Source organism: Xylocopa sonorina, chromosome 1 (assembly GCF_050948175.1).
Source record: "Xylocopa sonorina isolate GNS202 chromosome 1, iyXylSono1_principal, whole genome shotgun sequence".
Classification (NCBI taxonomy): domain Eukaryota; kingdom Metazoa; phylum Arthropoda; class Insecta; order Hymenoptera; family Apidae; genus Xylocopa; species Xylocopa sonorina.
In genome coordinates this window covers 11,757,584-11,777,036 of record NC_135193.1, presented here as the reverse complement: position 1 = coordinate 11,777,036, position 19,453 = coordinate 11,757,584, and the positions used below count along the sequence as shown (strand labels likewise).

At 35.8% G+C, this 19,453-nt stretch overlaps 4 protein-coding genes and 2 long non-coding RNA genes across 6 annotated transcripts in view; 3 read left to right on the top strand and 3 right to left on the bottom strand.

Annotated features, from left to right (window-relative positions):
- The window catches only part of LOC143430478 (uncharacterized), a 64,277-nt gene that overhangs the window by 38,038 nt on the left and 6,786 nt on the right, over positions 1–19,453 (bottom strand). The gene's annotated exons all lie outside the window — the stretch shown is intronic.
- LOC143430563 (putative cytochrome P450 305a1) lies at positions 189–4,823 on the top strand. The gene is made up of 8 exons (XM_076906906.1): positions 189–427; positions 1,636–1,887; positions 2,008–2,245; positions 2,607–2,766; positions 2,841–2,952; positions 3,288–3,468; positions 3,859–4,115; positions 4,412–4,823. The coding sequence occupies exons 1-8, from the start codon at positions 337–339 to the stop codon at positions 4,588–4,590; spliced, it is 1,470 nt and encodes a 489-aa protein (XP_076763021.1). The 5' UTR covers positions 189–336; the 3' UTR covers positions 4,591–4,823.
- LOC143430538 (methyl farnesoate epoxidase) lies at positions 5,277–8,494 on the bottom strand. Its single transcript, XM_076906858.1, has 8 exons — positions 8,137–8,494; positions 7,685–7,936; positions 7,253–7,541; positions 6,851–7,089; positions 6,561–6,772; positions 6,249–6,335; positions 5,853–5,994; positions 5,277–5,551 (listed from the first exon to the last, which is right to left on the bottom strand). Exons 1-8 carry the CDS (start codon positions 8,222–8,224, stop codon positions 5,346–5,348), a joined length of 1,515 nt encoding a protein of 504 aa, XP_076762973.1. The 5' UTR covers positions 8,225–8,494; the 3' UTR covers positions 5,277–5,345.
- LOC143430422 (uncharacterized) lies at positions 10,163–13,340 on the bottom strand. Its single transcript, XM_076906710.1, has 4 exons — positions 13,192–13,340; positions 12,298–12,392; positions 11,696–12,084; positions 10,163–11,623 (listed from the first exon to the last, which is right to left on the bottom strand). The coding sequence occupies exons 1-4, from the start codon at positions 13,213–13,215 to the stop codon at positions 10,416–10,418; spliced, it is 1,716 nt and encodes a 571-aa protein (XP_076762825.1). The 5' UTR covers positions 13,216–13,340; the 3' UTR covers positions 10,163–10,415.
- LOC143431007 (uncharacterized) lies at positions 12,290–12,710 on the top strand. The gene is made up of 2 exons (XR_013102678.1): positions 12,290–12,394; positions 12,564–12,710. It is a non-coding gene; the product is annotated as an uncharacterized LOC143431007 (long non-coding RNA).
- LOC143430984 (uncharacterized) lies at positions 12,889–14,182 on the top strand. Its single transcript, XR_013102673.1, has 3 exons — positions 12,889–13,033; positions 13,341–13,581; positions 14,025–14,182. It is a non-coding gene; the product is annotated as an uncharacterized LOC143430984 (long non-coding RNA).

Here is a 19,453-nt window from a genome sequence, read left to right as displayed (position 1 = left end):
AAAAATTGACTATGAATGTTTCATGAGTTACGTGGTCATGTTCGCTTTAAACCTGCCAGAACAATTTGTTTAATTATATCCCATTGAAGCATTGCCAGCTTAGATTCAGGTTTATCGCGGAGACACTGCGTTATCAGCAGTGATTAGACGCAATAGGCTGAAATTTAGAGCTACATTTGAGACTTAAGAACTGATTTGATATATTAGCCGTGAACGGGAAAGTCAGGTCTGCTCGATTTATCGTCCACGAGTTTATTCATCGTGTAACCAATTTTAGTTCGAACGCCATATATTGCTGGAGTAACTCGTACGGTTGTGTGCTCGAAACATTCGAAGATGTTCGGTAGTGTGACATTAGCGTTAGTGATGCTGATTGTAGTCATCATTTCTTTAATAATTAAACGAAATTCGAAAAACAGACCGCCAGGTAACAGAAATTATTTTTCTTTTCGATCGAAAATCGTGTAAATTTCGTGTAACAGTCATTAAATTATTATTTAACGCAGCTACGATGATAACCTTTAATTTCTTTTATTGAAACGATCCTGTTTGATCCTTGTCTGAAATACAAATTTGAAAATTCTATTTCCAAGATCAGAAATGATTACGTTTAATTATTTTTCTGAATTAAGTAAAACTAGTAAATGACATGAATTGTATTCTGATCATTTCAAAGGTATTGTGATTTTGTATTAACGCATTTGGAACCGCATGTATTAGTTCGTAATAATGTAACTTTTAATTCATTTGCAACGGTGTGAATTCTGCAAGCAGTGGCCCAAACCGCGATACTGAGTACTTCGATTGTTGCAGACGAATCAAGGTGCTCTATTCAGGTACAAATTATTGCTTAAAGATTAGTAGTTTGTTTTCTATAACTAACTCTTATAGAAATTAGTAAAGTTAAACGCATACTAGTATTTTTGCTTGTGAATATCACTATGTAATTTTTCCTTTTGAAAATAGAGAAATGCTTCACGTGCCAATATATTATCCGTGAAATTGATCAGGACAGTTATAACGTATTAATACATCATCCGTTGCAAATGGGTTAAATAGCATTTGAAGGAACGAAAGAAGGAAGAAAGAAAGGAAGAATAAGAAATAATCAATCATGAATGCAATCACGTGGATGAATATATTCACAATGTAAATACTTGACAAACTCAACCGGTTTGATTGAATTACTAACTGGTCTAGTTAATGCCTGTATTGTGACCCCTCTATGCAACATTCTTCTTGGGACGCGCCTGTATTATTTTTTAAAAAGCTAGCATTCAGGCGTGAATGCGTACATTAGAATACATTATCGCACGGTTATACCCCGTAAAAAGTAACGGAAATACTCAAATATATATGTAATATATGTATTGTTTCAAAATATTAAAATTCCGTTGATTTAACACTTTCAACATTTAAGTATAAAAAATAAATATAATATGGAACGCAAGTAGATATATATTCATTACATAATTTTTTAGTTCATACAACTTGATAAATAAAAGCAAGTAATCATTTTGATCTTTTCTAACGAAGTGTTTTTTTTTCTAACGGTTGTACAAATAATATGTAAGAAGTATACTTTTTTTCATTGGAAAAATGAAAAAATTCTGTTTAAGCTGTATTATCTTTTAGGACCGTTCTCATGGCCGGTCGTCGGTAACATGTTTCTACTAAGGCGACTGCAACGTGAATTGGGAGGGCAATGCATAGTATTTGCAGAACTTTCAAAACGATATGGTAGTGATATAATATCTTTGGATGTTGGTGCCAGTAAAATGATGGTCGTTTCTGGAAAGCTCGTTGATGTTGTATTGAAGAATGACGAATTTGTTGGACGTCCGTGGAACGAGTTTATCAAAATACGAAATATGGGTAAAAAGCAAGGTATATTGAATAACAAAAGCAATCAACTCTATAAATGCGAATTCTACGAATTATTATACATTGCGCTTTTCTAGTCGTAATGTATTATAAATATTAACGATAGCTTGTCGTTCATGTTAGGTATTACGATGAACGATGGAGCGGATTGGAGTGATTTACGAAATTGGACGGTGCGAACTATGAAGTATTTCGGTTTTGGAAAACGCGAGATGTCCGATATGATTAAGGAAGAATTGATTGTCCTTATAGATAATTTGAGTAAACAAGGTCCGCACTCGATGAAAATCGTGGTTACAAAGGCTGTAGTAAATGTTCTCTGGTCTTTGGCAACAGGAAAGCGATTCACGGACGAAGAAAAGTATACATATGCATTTTCATTTATTTCTTTGTTTTGGAAAGCGCCATTAGTTAAACCTGAAGTCATTTATACGTGTACTCGAATTTCTTCACTTTCGCACCACAGACTGTTTGCAGTATACGTGAAAATATATTACTCTTTTGAATTCAATTAAATTTTTATAAAACCATAATTATGAAAACAATACAAAAAAAATGACGGAAGAAATGTATATGAAAATACAATAGTATTTCATTTTCATATAATTTATCCAAAAAACTATATCGAGACCGGCGATTGTTACTTTCTGAACCCTTCTTTCTTTCATATTTGAACCGTACTGAATAACCATCCCTATTGTTTTTTCAATGTTTCTCCCTAGATTGAACTATTTTATTCAGTTGATGGAACGTCGCTCGGAGGCCTTCGATATGATCGGTGGACTTGTTACATCTTTCCCCTGGCTCCGTCACATTGCACCTCAATTGACAGGATATAACATTCTCCAAACGCTGAACTCAGAATTCAAAAATTATTTTATGGTGTGTCTGTTATAACATATTAGTTGCTATATATGAATAAAAAAGAGAGAGTTTAACGAATTTTTCTCGCATAGGAAATGATTCATGAACACCGGAAGAACTACAAGCCGGGCCAAGAGTCAGATTTAATTGACATGTTCATTCACGAAATGACGGATAATAAAAACAACAGTTCTGTTTTTACTGGTATGAATGAATTTATGTATTATTTCGTCCTTATTTACGAACAAATTTACAGTAATACGTTCAATAACGTTTAACTGCATTAAGAAGAAATATCTTTAGCATATTTCTTATTAATCTATTAATAAGAACAAATGAATACTACAAATGATAACGTAAATTGATTGACAGAAATTGCAACTGAAGTATTGCGTTAACATTGTGCCAATCCATACCGAGTTAAATTTACGATGATGGATTTCAATTTTCCTTACTAATTTTCCATGATAATAAAAACGACTATAAAAGAGAAAACGTTTTCACCTTATTAACTTTGTAAATTCTGGTGTGATTTGCAGAGGAGCAATTAATGATGGTGCTGATTGATCTTTTCATCGCTGGTTCCACTACCACGAGCACGTCCTTGGATTTCCTGTTCTTATTTCTAACAGTTCATCAGGATATACAAAAGAAAATACACGAGGAAATTGATTCAGTGATACCACGCGACAGATATCCCGAAGCGAAGGACAGAGAAAAGTAATCGATTTTTGTCTTACATTTTTAGTAATTATACAGAATAGGGAAAAGTTCTTTGGCTCTGATAATTTATGTTGTCAAGAGCATATCCTGACTAAATTTATTAATACATGTCATCACTTGCCCCTAATTTTAATCATATTCACAAGAGTATTTTTAATACTTTTAATGCATTTATCAATATTTGAAAGCAGACTTGGATTAATTTGAGTTTAGGTAATGATTATGTCAGATTTAAATTAGTTCTAGACTATATTTTTAATCCGTTCACTGGGAGAGTTTATACTTTTAGTCTAGTTTAAAGATAAATACTGCGGAAACCAAATTTTCGCTAGAGAAATAACAAAGAAGTATAGTGTATAGGATAGTAAAGATTCTTTATCGTTACAGTCTACCATATGTAGATGCTGTAATGACTGAGTCGCAACGATTGTGGCCAGTGTTTCCTATAATTGGACCGCGGCGGGTAATAGAAGACACAGTTCTTGACAATTACAGTATACCAAAAAATTCCACTATTTTAATAAACACATACAGTCTAAGTATAGACCCCAAGATCTTCCCTGAGCCACAAAAGTTCAAACCTGAAAGACACTTGAAAAATGGAGTTTACGAGCCAAACGCAAATATTATACAATTTGGAAAAGGTATATAACAATATATTTTCATTTTTCTTCTCATATATAGTTTCCATATTATTGAAGTACACATCAATACATAAAATTGTAAATATAATGGTTTACTATAAATATTCCTTTGTGCATCGACCTAGAACAATTGGAAGTACCCTTTACACGAAATTGGAACGAGTGTACGTTCATCATCGGTTAATTGGCATAGTCATCTTCACAAAAAAACTTGCCATAAAGTTTTTGATACCAAAATATTAAAAAGGTTATTGTTTTTTACCACTTTAGCTGATCTAATATGTTTCTGTTTTTAGGAAAACGACGATGTCCAGGCGAAATATTAGCTAGAAGCGCACTGTTCCTTGTACTTGTTGGTGTACTACAAAAGTACACCTTACTTCCGGTCCCTGGCCAAGGACCATATTCTGTAGAAGTTATCTTTGGTCTGACGACAGTACCAAAACCTTACAAGCTACTGGCCGTGCCACGATAATCTCTTCCTTATAAAATACTTTTCAGTGATCCCGGTACACTTTGCATATTTTATTTACGCAACTAACGACAGGATGTGCGCACCCTTATTATATGATACTTGTTACCAAGACAGGAACTAGATTTATTTCTGCAAAAATTTATATTTTACTAGAACTTTTTGTTCGTTATAAATGAGAGGAACACTAATTGATCACTGTGGAAATAGAACAATAAAAAGTATTATAAGGTGAAGTATACATTGTTTCGCGCATTTGTTTCGAGTAATACTACTTAAATTTACAAAATACTTATTTTTATTTAATCAGTTGTTCTTGCAATGATAAAGTTGTTGCTGTGATGTCATATTTGGTTTAAAGCTGCTCCATCCGTGGATATAGATACCCGTTTGTTTGACTTAAATAAATTTTTCTCTCGAATATTGTTTATTGTTTCTACCGCGTGAAAGTCGCTTTACGTATCGTTTTACGTGTTCGACGAAATGAGCTCGTTTCGCAGAAGTCCAAATGTACCTTCCCTTAGTGCGCCACGTGGCGATTCAGTCCTTTTAGATCACATCTCTAAACGTCTACTAACTATTTCCATGTGTCTGTAGAATAAACTTTGCGAAATTAATAATAGTTATATACTAGATGATAGCATTACTGAACATTTACAGAGTTTTCTCTGTTCTGTTTGTATCTACAGTTAAATTTTGCTTTTTAAAGATTACAAAATTATTGTTCTTACTAATTCTAGCCAGATCATCCATTTTATTCATATGGTGGTACAGTTCGTAATGTCAGACCTCATTGTGAGCTTCAGGTAGTACGGTTTCGGCGATATAGTGAAACCATCGTGTCCATTTAGATCCGGCTCACCATGCTCCGGTGAAATCTCGATGTCGAAGTAATGTATAATGTGAGCGAAGAATAAGAATAAGGATGTCCGGGCCAGCATTTCACCGGGGCAACGCCTTTTGCCTAAAACACAGAACGGATATCGTCAATTCTAAAATACTTTGCTTTGCAATATACAAAAAATCTTAAATATTTACATTTACAATATTTTTTACTAAATTTATTTTTAAATTACATTTATATGTATATATTTAGTAAGAATATACGTTTTACAGATCTGATTTTATTCAACGATTGTTTTCGAAGCATTAATGAAGTTTGCGTGAAGAATTTAACAGTATTGGTCGAAGTGGAATTTAGGGTTTTGCAGAATAATTAACGAGTCAATTTTTCAAATGCGAAAGGTTTATGCAAGAATACTTACCTAAACCGAACGGTATACTTGCGTTATTTTGACAGAACTGGCCATTCTCGTCGAGAAATCGCTGTGGTCGAAACACTTCCGGGTGATCCCAATAAGCTTGATCATTGTGCACGCTGTGGAAGTCTAGAAGAATTATTGTATCCTAAAAGAAGTAATTTTACAATTTTACATCGTATAAAATAGTTTTGAAAGTATATTGTTGGGTTATACATGGTAAGTCTCATAAGTTTCAAGACTTCAAACAACTTGCAAATTATTAGTTGAGCAGTTTCCAGGGATATAATATGTAGTAGATAATCTGCACATATCATGATATATGATATATACAGAATAATCTGTATATATCAGTATATAATCTGAATATATTTGTATGTACCTTATGTAATGACAGTTTACCTTGGGTATCTTATATCCATTCAGAGTCAAATCTTTCACAGTTTTGTGTGGTACTCCAAGAGGCGCCAAGATCAAAAATCTTTGTATCTGGTAAAATAACTATTAATATAGTAGTTATAATGAATCTAACACAGAGTTTTTAATAATTGTAGTACTCTACATATGGTCGCAGTCACATCGGAAATAAGGAAATATAGTAATGACAATTGGTTGTATACTTGTAATGGCTAAATGACTGGGATAATTAGAAGACACCAGGTGACTACAAGGAATTTATAGTTACACAAATAAATAACTATAATAACCGATTACCTCAGCAAGAAACGATTTCATTATAGGCAACGACGAATAATCCTTAAAAGTAGGTGATCTCGATCTGCCTACCACGTTATCCAGTTCCTCTTGAAGTAACGTAATCCATTCAGAATGTAAAGATAAAAATAGCAAAGTGGTCGCTAAAGTATCTGTCGTAGTCTTCGAGCCGGCTAAGAAGAGATCCAAACAGAGGACCAATAAATTTTCACCTGAAGAAATGTATATGTTCTCAGTTTTAAAAGACACATTTTTTTTACTTGGATAATAATATAAAGAGAGTGGCTCACGATCAAAAATAGAGTCACCACGTTTGCTATTTTCCGACGAAATCTCTAAAAGAAAAGCTTCGATCAAATTCTGCGGCTGATTTGTAGGCAATGCTTTTTCATGGATGTCGATTTCTTCGTTTAAGAAATTCCAAAGCTTCTGAAGTATTCTCATTAAGTCATTGTAACCAGACAATTCTGGTATTATGTAGCGTAGAAACGGCATTTGCGAAACAATACCACCCATTGTGTCCATTAATCTATAGGAAAAGGAATTGCACATGAATGTACTTGCCTGAAAATGCAAGTATATACTTGAGCTTGTCTAAGGTGTACTTTATATATACTTGTTCATGCTTTGATTACATTACAACTTTTAAATAAATGTTTATAGTTTCTAGATTTTCTTGTGCGTCAAATTACTTGAAAGCATCGTGAACAATCTTGAGAATTTCCACCAACTTTTCATTTTCATAGTCAAATCTATGACCAGCGAACATACACCAGAGAGAATTTAATACTGCAATGTCGAAAGCTGTGTGCATTGGTACGGGGCCCTTTGAGCTGGAATAACGAAGGTAATCAACCAGATTCTCAGCTTCGACAGCCAGATATTTTTCCATAATCGATTGACCAAGTCCAAATGTTTTGAGGTGACGCATTGTAAAATGGCGACATTGAGACCATGCTGGTCCTTCAGTGAATAAAATGCCTGTCGAGATTTAGAAATAAAAATTATATTAAGAATTCATGTTACATAGTAATGGTTAATAAAATTATCGCTGATTAGGAGTAAGTTTATATAATAGAGAGAAAGAAAGGAGAGAGAAGGAAAAATAAATATCATGCGCATACCTTTTCTTTTTCCAAAAGCACGAACCCTAAAAAAGAATCCATCTGGTCTGCCGTTGAACTCGTCCTGAAGAAGAACTTTCTTCACCAAATCGTGCGTTGAAATCACAACGACTTTCTGATTCCCCAATTTCAAGCCCAAAATCGGACCATAGGTTTTCATCAGTTCTTGAAAAGCTAGGTAAGCGTATTTATGTTTAAGTTTCAGTCGTCGAAAAGTTAAGAAGCATCCAATCAGTGGCCACCATTTCGGACCTATGCAAATATTAAGTAAAATATGAATTTTCCTAAATATTATTGAAACATACATATTTAAGAATTATAAATCATATTTTATTAACACAATAACAATGTTACTCTTATAAATTAGCATTGATACTTTTATTGTCACTTGAAGAATTCATTATATAATATTCGCAGTTTCTTCGTAAAAAAAATTTAAAAAGTACACCAACCAGGAGGAAAATTACGAGGTTTGATGCAATCATAAACGCAAAAGATACTGAAGACGACAAGTAGAATGTAGACAACCACGTAGAACATCTTGAAATATACTGATTCTTCAATTCGTAACTTCGAATGTGGTTACTATACTAAGCAGCCCTATATACGTATGGCAACAAAAACAGTCTGGTGGCACCCTGTGATATTATCAGCGTGACACCCATGGCCTTTGACAAAAATATCTTTTACATATCCTTTTCATTGTGTTTATCTCTTCACTCTGAACGTCGTTTGTAGACTTGTTATCCTTTTCTCTTTTGTAGACTGTGACGCAACAGAAGTTCAGCACAAAATAAATTGTCGAACACCAATCATTATTTTGGGTAATAAAGTAGAAGAAATTCTTGTTGAAAGGCTTCACATCACTTTAAAAAATTGTAAGTATCTCGTCAGTCGTAAGAAAAGTACTGTGTGGTATTTAACAACGACCGAAAAAAGAAGTTTAATTCAAATCGTGATAAATTATTCTAAAAGATTCTACAGAAATTCTAATTTTCACAAAAGGAAATTCGGATTAAAAAAATTATAAATAAATTCTTACCCTTTTTGATTTTAAAATATACCCGTATATTACTAATATTAATTGATAAACACTGCACTAATAAAATAACGATTAAAAATATCTGTAAATAAACAGTAATTGATTCTTCGTTTCTATCGGTCACCGAAGAAAGTACAACGCGATCTATTCTAAGCATTATTTTAATTTGAAGTCACTCTACATAATATACGACAAATATAACTGTTCATTCAATTGTAAAATTGTTCGTTATCGCAGTAGGTAATCGTCGTTTGCCATTGAACGCAAGTGACTTCGATCTAAGTGCTGCATTGTCATAAGAAACCTAAAAAGGAATTTTCTTGATGAAACGACTTTGTTCATTTTACTGTTCCATATGAAGATAATTCAGGTAGAAACAAGAACAAATTCGTATAGTGTTACGAAAGCCCCGTATATCGATACTAAATAATTATTTTTATTTTTAACCTATAAATTTAAATTCTTTATGTAAGAACAAAGTAATTATAAGTATAGATTGAATAATCAATAATTTTAGGATTGAGTGAAATAGGATTTAGCAATTATTAAATATAGATGCTGTGATATTGATGTGATGATGCTATGGTAGATCGTGAAAGAAGAATTTGCATAGGTTTTTAAAGTTACACAGGGTGAGTATATAGAGGGTTCACTAAACAGAAACTTAAATGATTATAATAATCTTTCAAAAAGTATTTTAAATAAAAAATAAATTAATTACATATATCTTCGTCAAGTTAAGAACCTTTGACAACTAAAGGTATGGTGACACGAATCGCGGTGGAATGAAAGAGGGGCAAGAAAGAAAGTGAAAACCACGCCAGCTGAGCGAGGACATCGATTAGAAAATATACACGCACAACATTTCTCCGATTCTTTTCTTTTTTTCGCCACAACATGTGCGATGAAAAATTTAACCCTGCGGCATGAATTGATCAAAGTAAGTTTCTCCCATCGTGCACGCTGAATAGTCGATCTTCCAGTGCAGGTAGATAACGCGAAGACAGTATATGCTGCACGAATTATATTATGGAACACCTGCGTGCGTATAGCGTGTGCGCTTTTACACGTGTGGGTACACGGATACTTTCTCCACGGTCGAGGTCTCCCACGAACAACGCGACTCTACTTCCTTCCATAAACAGATCTAAACTTTCACTGGTTTCACAGTAGCACAGCAACTATCACGTGCTCACGTTGCGTCATGTCGAGCGTGAATCTTTGTATGACGAGACAAAAATAGTAATGTAAAGGTGTTAACAAATTATTAACAAGTACTGCTGGTAGTAACAACGTATTAGTAATGACTTAATTTTCAGTTGCAGTAATTTCCTTTTGGTCAAGAAGATAAGTACAACCTTTATGAAACGCTTTTGTGCGTAATATACTTGAATAAGATGAGATGATGAGAGGCCTGAATAAAAATAATGTTGTTTTAACAAAATATTAATCAACTTTATTTGTAACGTCATCGGTTAACAAAGAAAGGTAACAATAACATCGTATAAAAAGGAAAAGAAGGAAATATACATTAACGTAGAACGCGTTAGAGTCAGGACCATAAATCAGTCGATTAATCCTCTAAAAACTTAACTCTCTATAATTTGATATACAACTAAGGTAATATATACAGCGACTTATGTTACAATACTCTGTCAGGGTAGATTTCTGTACAAGCGTGCTGCTTGATCAGAGCTTGGGGAACGCGAAATTGGCTACCGGACTACTCTGGTTCTTCGACACGGGCGGCGGTACAAGATCCCGGCTAAGGGACGGGGCCTCAGTTTTCGACGATCTGTCCCACCTGACTTTGTTATTAGCGACCTGACCTTGTTGCTGCTGTTCTTGACCATTCTGCTTCGAGGCAGATTCAGGACTGTAAGGAACTATCTGAGAGCCTTGAGTTTGAGAGTCCTTTCGGTCCTCCCAACCGTGGTGATGAGGATGATGGTCCTCCGCAGGGAACCATTCCGATATCCACACTGGCTTCCAGATCTTCTTCCATGCTGGAACCCAAATCTCTTTCCAAGCTGGTACCCAGATCTGTTTCCAAGCCTCTTTCCAGGCTAACTTCTTATCAGGTATCCATTCGAGCTTTTTATCAGTCTTCCATATTTGCTTCCAAGCTTCTTTCCATTCCAGTTTTTTATCAGGTACCCAAACAAGTTTTTTGGATGGTTTCCAAATTTGTTTCCATTCTTCTTTCCAGATAAGTTTCTTGTCATCTACCCAGATTTGTTTCTTGGCTGGTTTCCAAATCTGCTTCCAGGCTTCCACCCATTCTAACTTTTTGTCCGGCACCCAAATTTGTTTTTTTGCTGGTTTCCAGTACTTCTTCCATAATGGCTTCCAAATTAATTTCTTCTTCCAGAGGTCATGACTAGTGTACTGCCAGCCATGGTGATCAGTACCGTGATAATGTTCTCCAGGAATACCAATCTTAACCCATTCAGGGATCCAGATCTTCTTCCAGGCTGGGACTTGAATTTCTTTCCAAGCTGGCACTTGGATCTCCTTCCAAACCGGCTTCCAGATCTTTTTCCATGCAGGTACCTGTATTTCTTTCCACGCTGGGACCTTGATGGGCTTCCAGATAGGCTTCCAGATTTTTTTCCAGGCTGGTACCTGAATTTCCTTCCACACTGGGACCTGTATTTCCTTCCACACGGGTTTCCAAATCTTTTTCCAAGCTGGTACTTGAATATCTTTCCACACTGCCTTCTGTGTTGGTACCCATATAGGTTTCCAGATCTTTTTCCACGCCGGCTTCCAAATTTGTTTCTTCGCCGGCTTCCAGATCTTTTTCCATCCTGGTTTCCAGATTAATTTTTTCTTCCAGTAACCATGATCGTGGTGATCGTGAGAATCATCATGGTGCTCTTCAAGCGCTGCACCACCTCCACCGCCTCCGGAATGACCAAATCCAGCACCACCTCCACCGCCTCCGGAATGGCCAAATCCAACACCACCTCCACCGCCTCCGGAATGACCGAATCCAGCACCAACGTCACCTCCACCGGAATGACCGTAACCATTGCCGATGTTACCACTTCCAGAATGGCCAAAACTACTGCCAACATCATCACCGCCAGAATGACCAATACCTGCAGAAACGGCGGCTCCTCCGGAATGACCGAAACTACCGCCAAAGTCACTACCGTGACCATTCAGATCCCCTCCGTGATCACCCAAGTCGCTACCGTGGCCACCATAATCATCACCGTAACCACCTACATTTCCACTGTGACCACCTAGATCACCACCATGACCACCCAGATCTCCAGCATAGCCAGTGCCCAAATCACCGCTATGGCCTCCCAAGTCACTACCCCACCTCTTTTGTGCCGCTGTGCCATATCTGCATGTAATAATATTGTACAATATTAATTTATCCAACAAATTATTCGAAGGAGATTTTAATTAATTAATATATATAGAATTGTGGTTCAACTGCGATATGCAAAAATATCGAAATGTAAAGAAGTCGAATATAGCGTAACAAACAAATTAGTTTCAACATCTAACTTATTTCTGTATTTTGTAGGTTTAATATGCAGGAGGATGTACTCACGGAACTTGTTGCTGAGACTTTTGCTGCTGCAGTTGATTCTGATGTACTGCTTTGCTCGCCGCAAAAACGACTTGCAGTAGCACTACTAGTGCAGTCTGTAAGTAAAATAATTGCAGAGATGTTAGTGTATATCTTTAGCATTTTTCAGTTCTACGCTGTAAATATAATAATAAATATAATCATTTAGATCTCGATAAGAGCTTCGAACGTGAATATGTACATACAAGTGATGGAGAAATTTCTATTTTTTTATGGCAATGTTCCAGACATAACTTTTAACGGATGTTCGTTTATGGAACGTCACTTTCGAAATTCGTCGATGATCGATAATCAAGTAACACGTTTGTCGACCAATGGTGACCGACAGTATTACAGTTCCGGTTCTGACCACTGTTGCTTTCAAACTGTGAGTGTAAAGAAATAAATATACTGCCGAAGAAAAAAATATATACATAAAAATACAGACGTACATATATATACTTAGTAACTTTGCAAAAGAAGGTATTACTAAAATACTAAATATTTTATTATGGATTTATGTAGTTAATACTGCTATTATACATCAAGATATGAATTTCTATTCTTTTAGCCCAATAATCTATACCTGGAGCATTCAGTGTTGGATCAATCATCAAATGGTAATCTACGATACTTCACCAACTACTTGAAGCGCAACGATTTCAGTAACCGTAGTCGATCACCATTCTTCGATTGTAACACTCACTACTTGCTCAAGGTATTATAAATTTTGAATCTACAATCGATTATTCCACGTGTACCCTCTACTACAACAAAACCGCTCGAGCCGAACAACCACCTCGTTTAAAATGGTACTTAAAATCTTCATGAATATGATTAGAACAAATCGAAACTTATGTTGAAATAAAAACTGACCGCGCATCCCGGGCGAATCCTCATAATTCTCGCAATGCCGCCCGTCGGGCTCGGGCCGCGTACTCTTGTTCCCTAAGTGCAGGAAAACGTAAGTTACTTCGCCCAATCAGCGGAACGTCGTAGTTATATAGGCGCGTATTCTCCCCCAGCGTCGGAAGGTAATCCGTGGTGTGCCTGGGTCAGGTGGTGAAGGTGGTGGTAAAATCGTCCCGGGTGGAAGAGGCACTCCACATAGTTGGAGGAGACCAAGATTGTGGTGGGTTCTGACGGCCAAGCGTTACAAAAAGCCCGTAACTTGATTTACTAGCGATGGGACCGATCTCCCGACTTGTTCTTTTTCTACTGGCTGACCAAATCAGATCATTGTATATAAATATTTTGAAACTTCAGGTAAGATCACATTGATTTCTTTCTCTAGGTTCTTGATTTAGATCGAAGCCTCTTTTGCATGTTAGAATAATCTTCTCATGATTGAGTCGCACATATTCAATTCAATACATGTTTAACCTTTTAAATTTGATTTTTCAGATATGAGATCTCGGATGAAAATTGAATTCCACATTTTCTATTTATTTTTGAATGTAGACGAGTTTTCTTCTAGATTGTATACAACTGTCCCAGAATATCCTACATAAAAACTATTTACTTTAAATTCCCAACTAATAACCGAGATTACTGTTGTAGATTTTTACTGGAGCAATTACTACATATTTACTATTATTAATCATTCCTTCAGAAATTGGGACGATAATTTTCATAATCTTTGTATATTTATTTTTAAAGTTTGAGCGTGAGTTCTTTCCATCGCTAACGTTCTCCTTCTTCCTTGTCAGTGTCCACCTCCTACGAGCCCAGGCTGGCGATCTTACTTTATACCACGGTGGGCCATCATTCCGGAGAAAGTGATCGGGGACGCGATCCTGTCGAGCAAGCCTGACGGTTTCGTTCTCTTGGTATTTATGCGGTTCTGTCCAGTAAAGGCGAAGTTCATGGAAAGGCAAGGTTATGTAGCAAGGTTATACCTGGTGCTCTAGATTACCTGGGGAACAGATTATAATGAGAGAGAAGAATCGACCATGCCGTATTGAGTTTCACGCGAATTCTTCCTCTCGATCGAATTCGGAACGACCGTCCGTTTCACGCTTAAGTTAATTTCTTACCCGGAAGGCCCGGAGGCTGGACCGTTGTCGCTTTTCCTTTCACATATCCTGTCCGCAGGTGATGAGCGTCGGTAAGCACCCGATCAATGGGAGATCAAACTTTGGCACTTGATCCAGTGGAAAGCAATTTCACTCGTAACGTAAATGGACAAAAGAGTAGGAATTTTTTAATGGGAGAAATTGAAAGGAGGATTGTAAGAAAGAGAGCGTTTTCAGTTTTCGTGGGAAGAAATTTCTTGTTTTTTAATTTAAATTTATGACATAATTTATAGCAGTTTAGCATCTATTAATACGAATGTAGTTTTCATAAATAGTGAAAAGTACATGTCTTACAGAAAATTGCGGAACTTATTATTGCTGCGCGGCACAATCATCGTAGTTTAGCGCATACTTAGTTTGTCTCTAGTGTGGAATGAAAATAAATTTCCTCTATTTTGTGTGATTTCTCGTACCGCTTTTGTTACTATTTACGCATTCATCCGGGCGCGTGTAAATTAACTTCCGAATGAAACTCGTGCTGTTCCTTTTATTACTCATTATGTTAATTACTTGTCACGCGACAAAGTAGTAACGTCTAGTAATCGCTTACGTAATCAAATGTTTGTATCAAGGTAGACGGAAAGCATAAGAAATAAGTACAGAATCCGAGAAAATTCCTAATATTAAAAAGAGAATAAATTTAAAAACAAAAGTATTCATTTATTTCTATCTCTCATATGATACGTTTCGCAAGATTTAATCATTTGAAACGGAACAACACGCGCAGATTATGGCGAACGGTGCGTTTTATTTGAAAAGCTCATAATCACAAACACTGGTGAAAGTACACGTTAAAGTGGGAAGAAACTTTGTAATGCGAAGGCAATGGCTCGTGGTGCCCCCGGACAATCCTCCTTAAAATTTCAACCGTTGCGAATTACATACTCGAGTACTATCCCAATAAATTTAATAGAATATATATACCAGATTATGAAGATAAAGTCCATATTTTACTTTAAACGCGCCAAAATCACGTTTCCACTGTATTTGATCCGAGTCATCTCATACAGTAACTTATGGTACAACATGGTCATAATGTACTGCTTGCTTTGTATTAACTGAACTGAAAGTGATAACTGACTAAATCCTCGCGTGATACTACGACAAATACACGCATTTGCGAGATGAAAGTGAATTCTTCGCTCTCTGAAAGTAGACGTCTAGAAGTGTATGGAAACTTATAAAATATGTTCCAGCTATTCCGGTTCGTATACCATTTGGTCAGTCGCTCCAGATTTTCGAATCCGGATGAAGGAACAATCTGTTCCGACGTATTATTGTTCTTGCATCCGGAATACTTTCCTTCTGATACGAGTATTTTATTTTGACCCAATAAAACATATCCAGCTTCCCTGTAGGAAACTGAAAGTCATGATTTCCCGAATTCCTTATGGATTGTCTGACTTCTCGCTGTCATATTCATCTATCATAATTGCGTGTCATCAAGCAAAAAGCAAAGGGTGAAATAAGTAGTTATCGGCTAGGAAAATTTCGAGAACCGTTCGTCACATGTAATGCCATTCGCTGTTTTATTTACTATTTTCCATTCGTGACACAGTTGGTAAGAACACTTCCAATTGGTTTTAATGAAACTTTCGACCGGAAGTATTGATGTAATAAGAGTTTCTAATAGTTTGAAGCAGTTTTCATAGGCAAAGAGGAAGGAAGAATGGAAGTGGCAGGAAGAAATGATGTGACATGTCGTATCGCGTATGAGTAGAGATAGAGAGACGTTTGAAATATTTCAAAGGTGCGATAGTAAATAAAGGATTGAAAAATTCTAGAAATTTCTATTTGCACTTCAAATGGTCAACTTATGGAGTACCTATGATCCGCTTTCTAACTATCCCGTCCCACGAGGGGGCCCGTCTGATACCTTAAGCCTCGAAATGTCTTTTCTTCGTTATTTGGGTTACGTACCCTGACAAAAAGGTTCACGAAAAATTACAGATTGCAACACGTTCGTGGAAGCGGTGTTTTAGCTATGTTCTTATCAGAAGTGGAACTAGGTCTTCCTCTCGTTTTCTTCTTTAACCAGTTGGAACAAAAAACGTCCGAAGTTATAGTTACGAAAGGTAAAAGAAAAAAAAATAGCAAATGTTAGTTGCTTATAGTGGTAGTTATCACCATGAAAGGTTATTCTACTTTTCTTGTGCATCGATTCGTTGAGAATATTTCCGCCAGCCTCGATGAAGTCATGAGTAATCAGTTTAAATCTTTAACGAATTTCTCCGCTGGTGATTTCTTCTTCTCAGCTACGCGTGTTCCTATCTCGACTAACCGACGATAATCGAAAGAACGTGCGACTTAGTATACAAGAGGAAAGTTTTATCCTTCCTATTTTATGCACGATACATATCCTCTTCGCCCACGATTTCTTCTCGTTGCACGATAGTTCACTTTCTACCAATGACTGAAAACGACATAAACATGTCATTCCTTAAATAATCATGGTAACGACAAGTAAATTATAGTTAATCGTAGAAAAAATACTTTTACGCCTGATAAAGTGAGAGAATCCAAATTGTTTAAAAAAATTTAATTTTTACATGAAAGCTGACTTTGTTTTCAACAAGTGTAATTAAGTAGAATTAGAAACACATTTGTCAGATGCTTGTAGGTACTCGACCCTAAGTTCTTTTGATACCTAAATAAAGTGTTAGCTATGTCATTAATTCGTGCAAGGAGCAATTACATCCTTTTATGTCAAAAACCTCTCGTTTCTCATTGACTTTTTGTTTGTGTAATTTCACAGGAATGGAAAGCGTCTGAAGTGATATCATACCGTTTGTCGTCAGATACACGTACGAATACATGCGTTCGTGCACGTTCATATGCCCTACAAATTCATCAAACAAATATTACCTCATTAGCTAATCGTTATATATAAGTAATACATATGTACAAGACACGTTATTCAATGAAAACATTGTTTCGTGCCTAATTATAGTTATACGTTGTAAAATTTTGGAGTTAGTCGACTGATAGTTGTACGTGAAGGAATATCCGCGTCGAATGCTCAACAACATCCGCCAATTCTGGCGCCTGGAAGTTCAGTGAAAGTAACAAATACAAGCGATTGATGTAACAGACTTGCTCTGAACCTTGGTTTATCTCGTCATTCCATTACGAATTGTAACGCCTCTTGAAATCATGATGAGGTGCTCCTATTAATAAGTAGGTAGGCTCAGTGAAAGGTGTTCTATAGTTTTGTACTTGCTCTCTTGGTATTAGATAAGCCGATATAATTGCAGGGAGTAAAATGTGTATCTAATAGAAATATGGGTGATAGAAAAACTTACGATGGAGTTTTAGAATATTCCTATGGTTTGCTTCATCTCCGTACTGCACAAACTGCAAACCAAATGTTTCGCTCTCTATAAATGTTCATTAACATTTTCAGAAACTGGCGTGAGGATTTTCCTCTTTCACGGTACCCCCTTGAGTGACACTGAAATACAAGAGTGAACAAAGATAATGGTACATAGGTGTAAAGCGTAATTGCTGAGACAAACGCCAAGACAAAGGAGAGTGTCAGGACATGCTAATCGTTGGGATTAGCTTTCACACATTGTGGCTATTTCACGAACGCTGGAATGTTCTCAGAGAGCAGGAACCCTGATTAATATCGTGCTTAGTTAATCAAGTACACGCTTGAGTAAGTTCCGATTTTGTAAAATCTTCTCCCGTCACTGACCTTCACCAGTGAGATTAAAATATCTCGTACTTAATGTTCAGTTAAATCGCCTTACTTAATGTTACAGTTAATCACCAACGTATGTTTATATCTTCCTTTATATGTATCGTAAGTATCGAGAAATAGAAAAATGGTAAATAAAGTGTTACACATTGAGCTTGTTATTACAGTTAGGTAACAAGAATTTCACTTTAACAGTTCAAGGTAAAGTTCACGGTTCTACATTTTTTATGTTATTATATACGGTCTTAATGCATAACATGGACTTTTCCCTTGCAGAATAATCATTAATCAAGAAGAACATCAAATTTGCGGTGGATATTCATCAATGACAGACATAAATTTTCCTGTTCACGTTCAGTGAATTTCTACGTTACCCTTTGACATTTAATGCGGCACAATTGAAGCTGGATAGATAAAATGGTAACCATTAGCGTAGCCTTTCTTAATAGTAGTAGAAGTCTAATTAAAATTTACGTTTTCAGTATTGAAGAATCATTATAAATTAATGTGTGACTTCTATGATTACATATTTTAGATTATAGAACCGAACATCATTAAAAATCAAAGTAAAATTTTTACATTATTGTAAAGTGAGAAAGCAACAACTAAAGTGGAAATAGTCGACTACAAAAGGCATATGACTGTACACTTTATGATCATGAATAAAAAGTTTCAAAGTTTCAATAGTATATGTTACTGCAAATGCAGATAAAGAGATAAAAGCAAAAAACTTATTGTATCGCAAAAAAAAATAGAATTTCTATAAATTTCAGGATTCGACGCCACTGAAAAATAGGAATAGCTACAAAAATGGAAATGTCTCGTATATTCACGGGGTCGTTAAGTTCAGACGAATATCCTTTTGCCGTGCGACTTGGTTTTCTCCTTCCTGTTTCTTCCAAGACGAAGCAAACGATTTCCACGACGGGAAAGTCATGGTCGTATCGTATATCCTTAGCGAGGAACAACATATAAGAAAAAAATGAAATTTCGACTTGTATACCGGTAACTGCACGCTTCCGCTATAACGAATGAATAGAGAGCTAAAGATGCATCGAAGGCTAGGAGCCTGTTGGGGTACAGGTGAAACTAACAAGAAGTTTGCTATGTTGTAACGTAATCGAGCTAATTAAGAAGCAGCGAGCAGAAATCATGGATCTTCGAATTGTATACGAATCCATAAGTAATATTCTAATTCTAAATAATTTTTATAAATAAATTCCATAAATAATTTTTTAATTCTAAATAATATTCTAACATTCTATTCACAAGGCGAGTGTCTGAAATTTGTTTCATTATTTGTGTAAGTATCTCTTTAGTTTTAAAGAGGCCTTTGAATTTCCCAAACTTAAATTTCAAGTAA

Coding starts and splice junctions, on each gene's coding strand:
- LOC143430563 (XM_076906906.1), top strand. CDS start 337: ATGTTCGGTAGTGTGACATTAGCGTTAGTGATGCTGATTGTAGTCATC. Junction 1,888..2,007: donor AAATATGGGTAAAAAGCAAG/GTATATTGAATA, acceptor CGTTCATGTTAG/GTATTACGATGAACGATGGA. Junction 3,469..3,858: donor GAAGCGAAGGACAGAGAAAA/GTAATCGATTTT, acceptor TTATCGTTACAG/TCTACCATATGTAGATGCTG.
- LOC143430538 (XM_076906858.1), bottom strand. CDS start 8,224: ATGTTCTACGTGGTTGTCTACATTCTACTTGTCGTCTTCAGTATCTTT. Junction 5,995..6,248: donor ATGGATATAAGATACCCAAG/GTAAACTGTCAT, acceptor TACTTCTTTTAG/GATACAATAATTCTTCTAGA. Junction 5,552..5,852: donor AAGTATACCGTTCGGTTTAG/GTAAGTATTCTT, acceptor TCTGTGTTTTAG/GCAAAAGGCGTTGCCCCGGT.
- LOC143430422 (XM_076906710.1), bottom strand. CDS start 13,215: ATGAGGATTCGCCCGGGATGCGCG. Junction 12,085..12,297: donor AAGTCTCAGCAACAAGTTCC/GTGAGTACATCC, acceptor TATTACATGCAG/ATATGGCACAGCGGCACAAA. Junction 11,624..11,695: donor TCATTCCGGAGGCGGTGGAG/GTGGTGTTGGAT, acceptor GAGGCGGTGGAG/GTGGTGCAGCGCTTGAAGAG.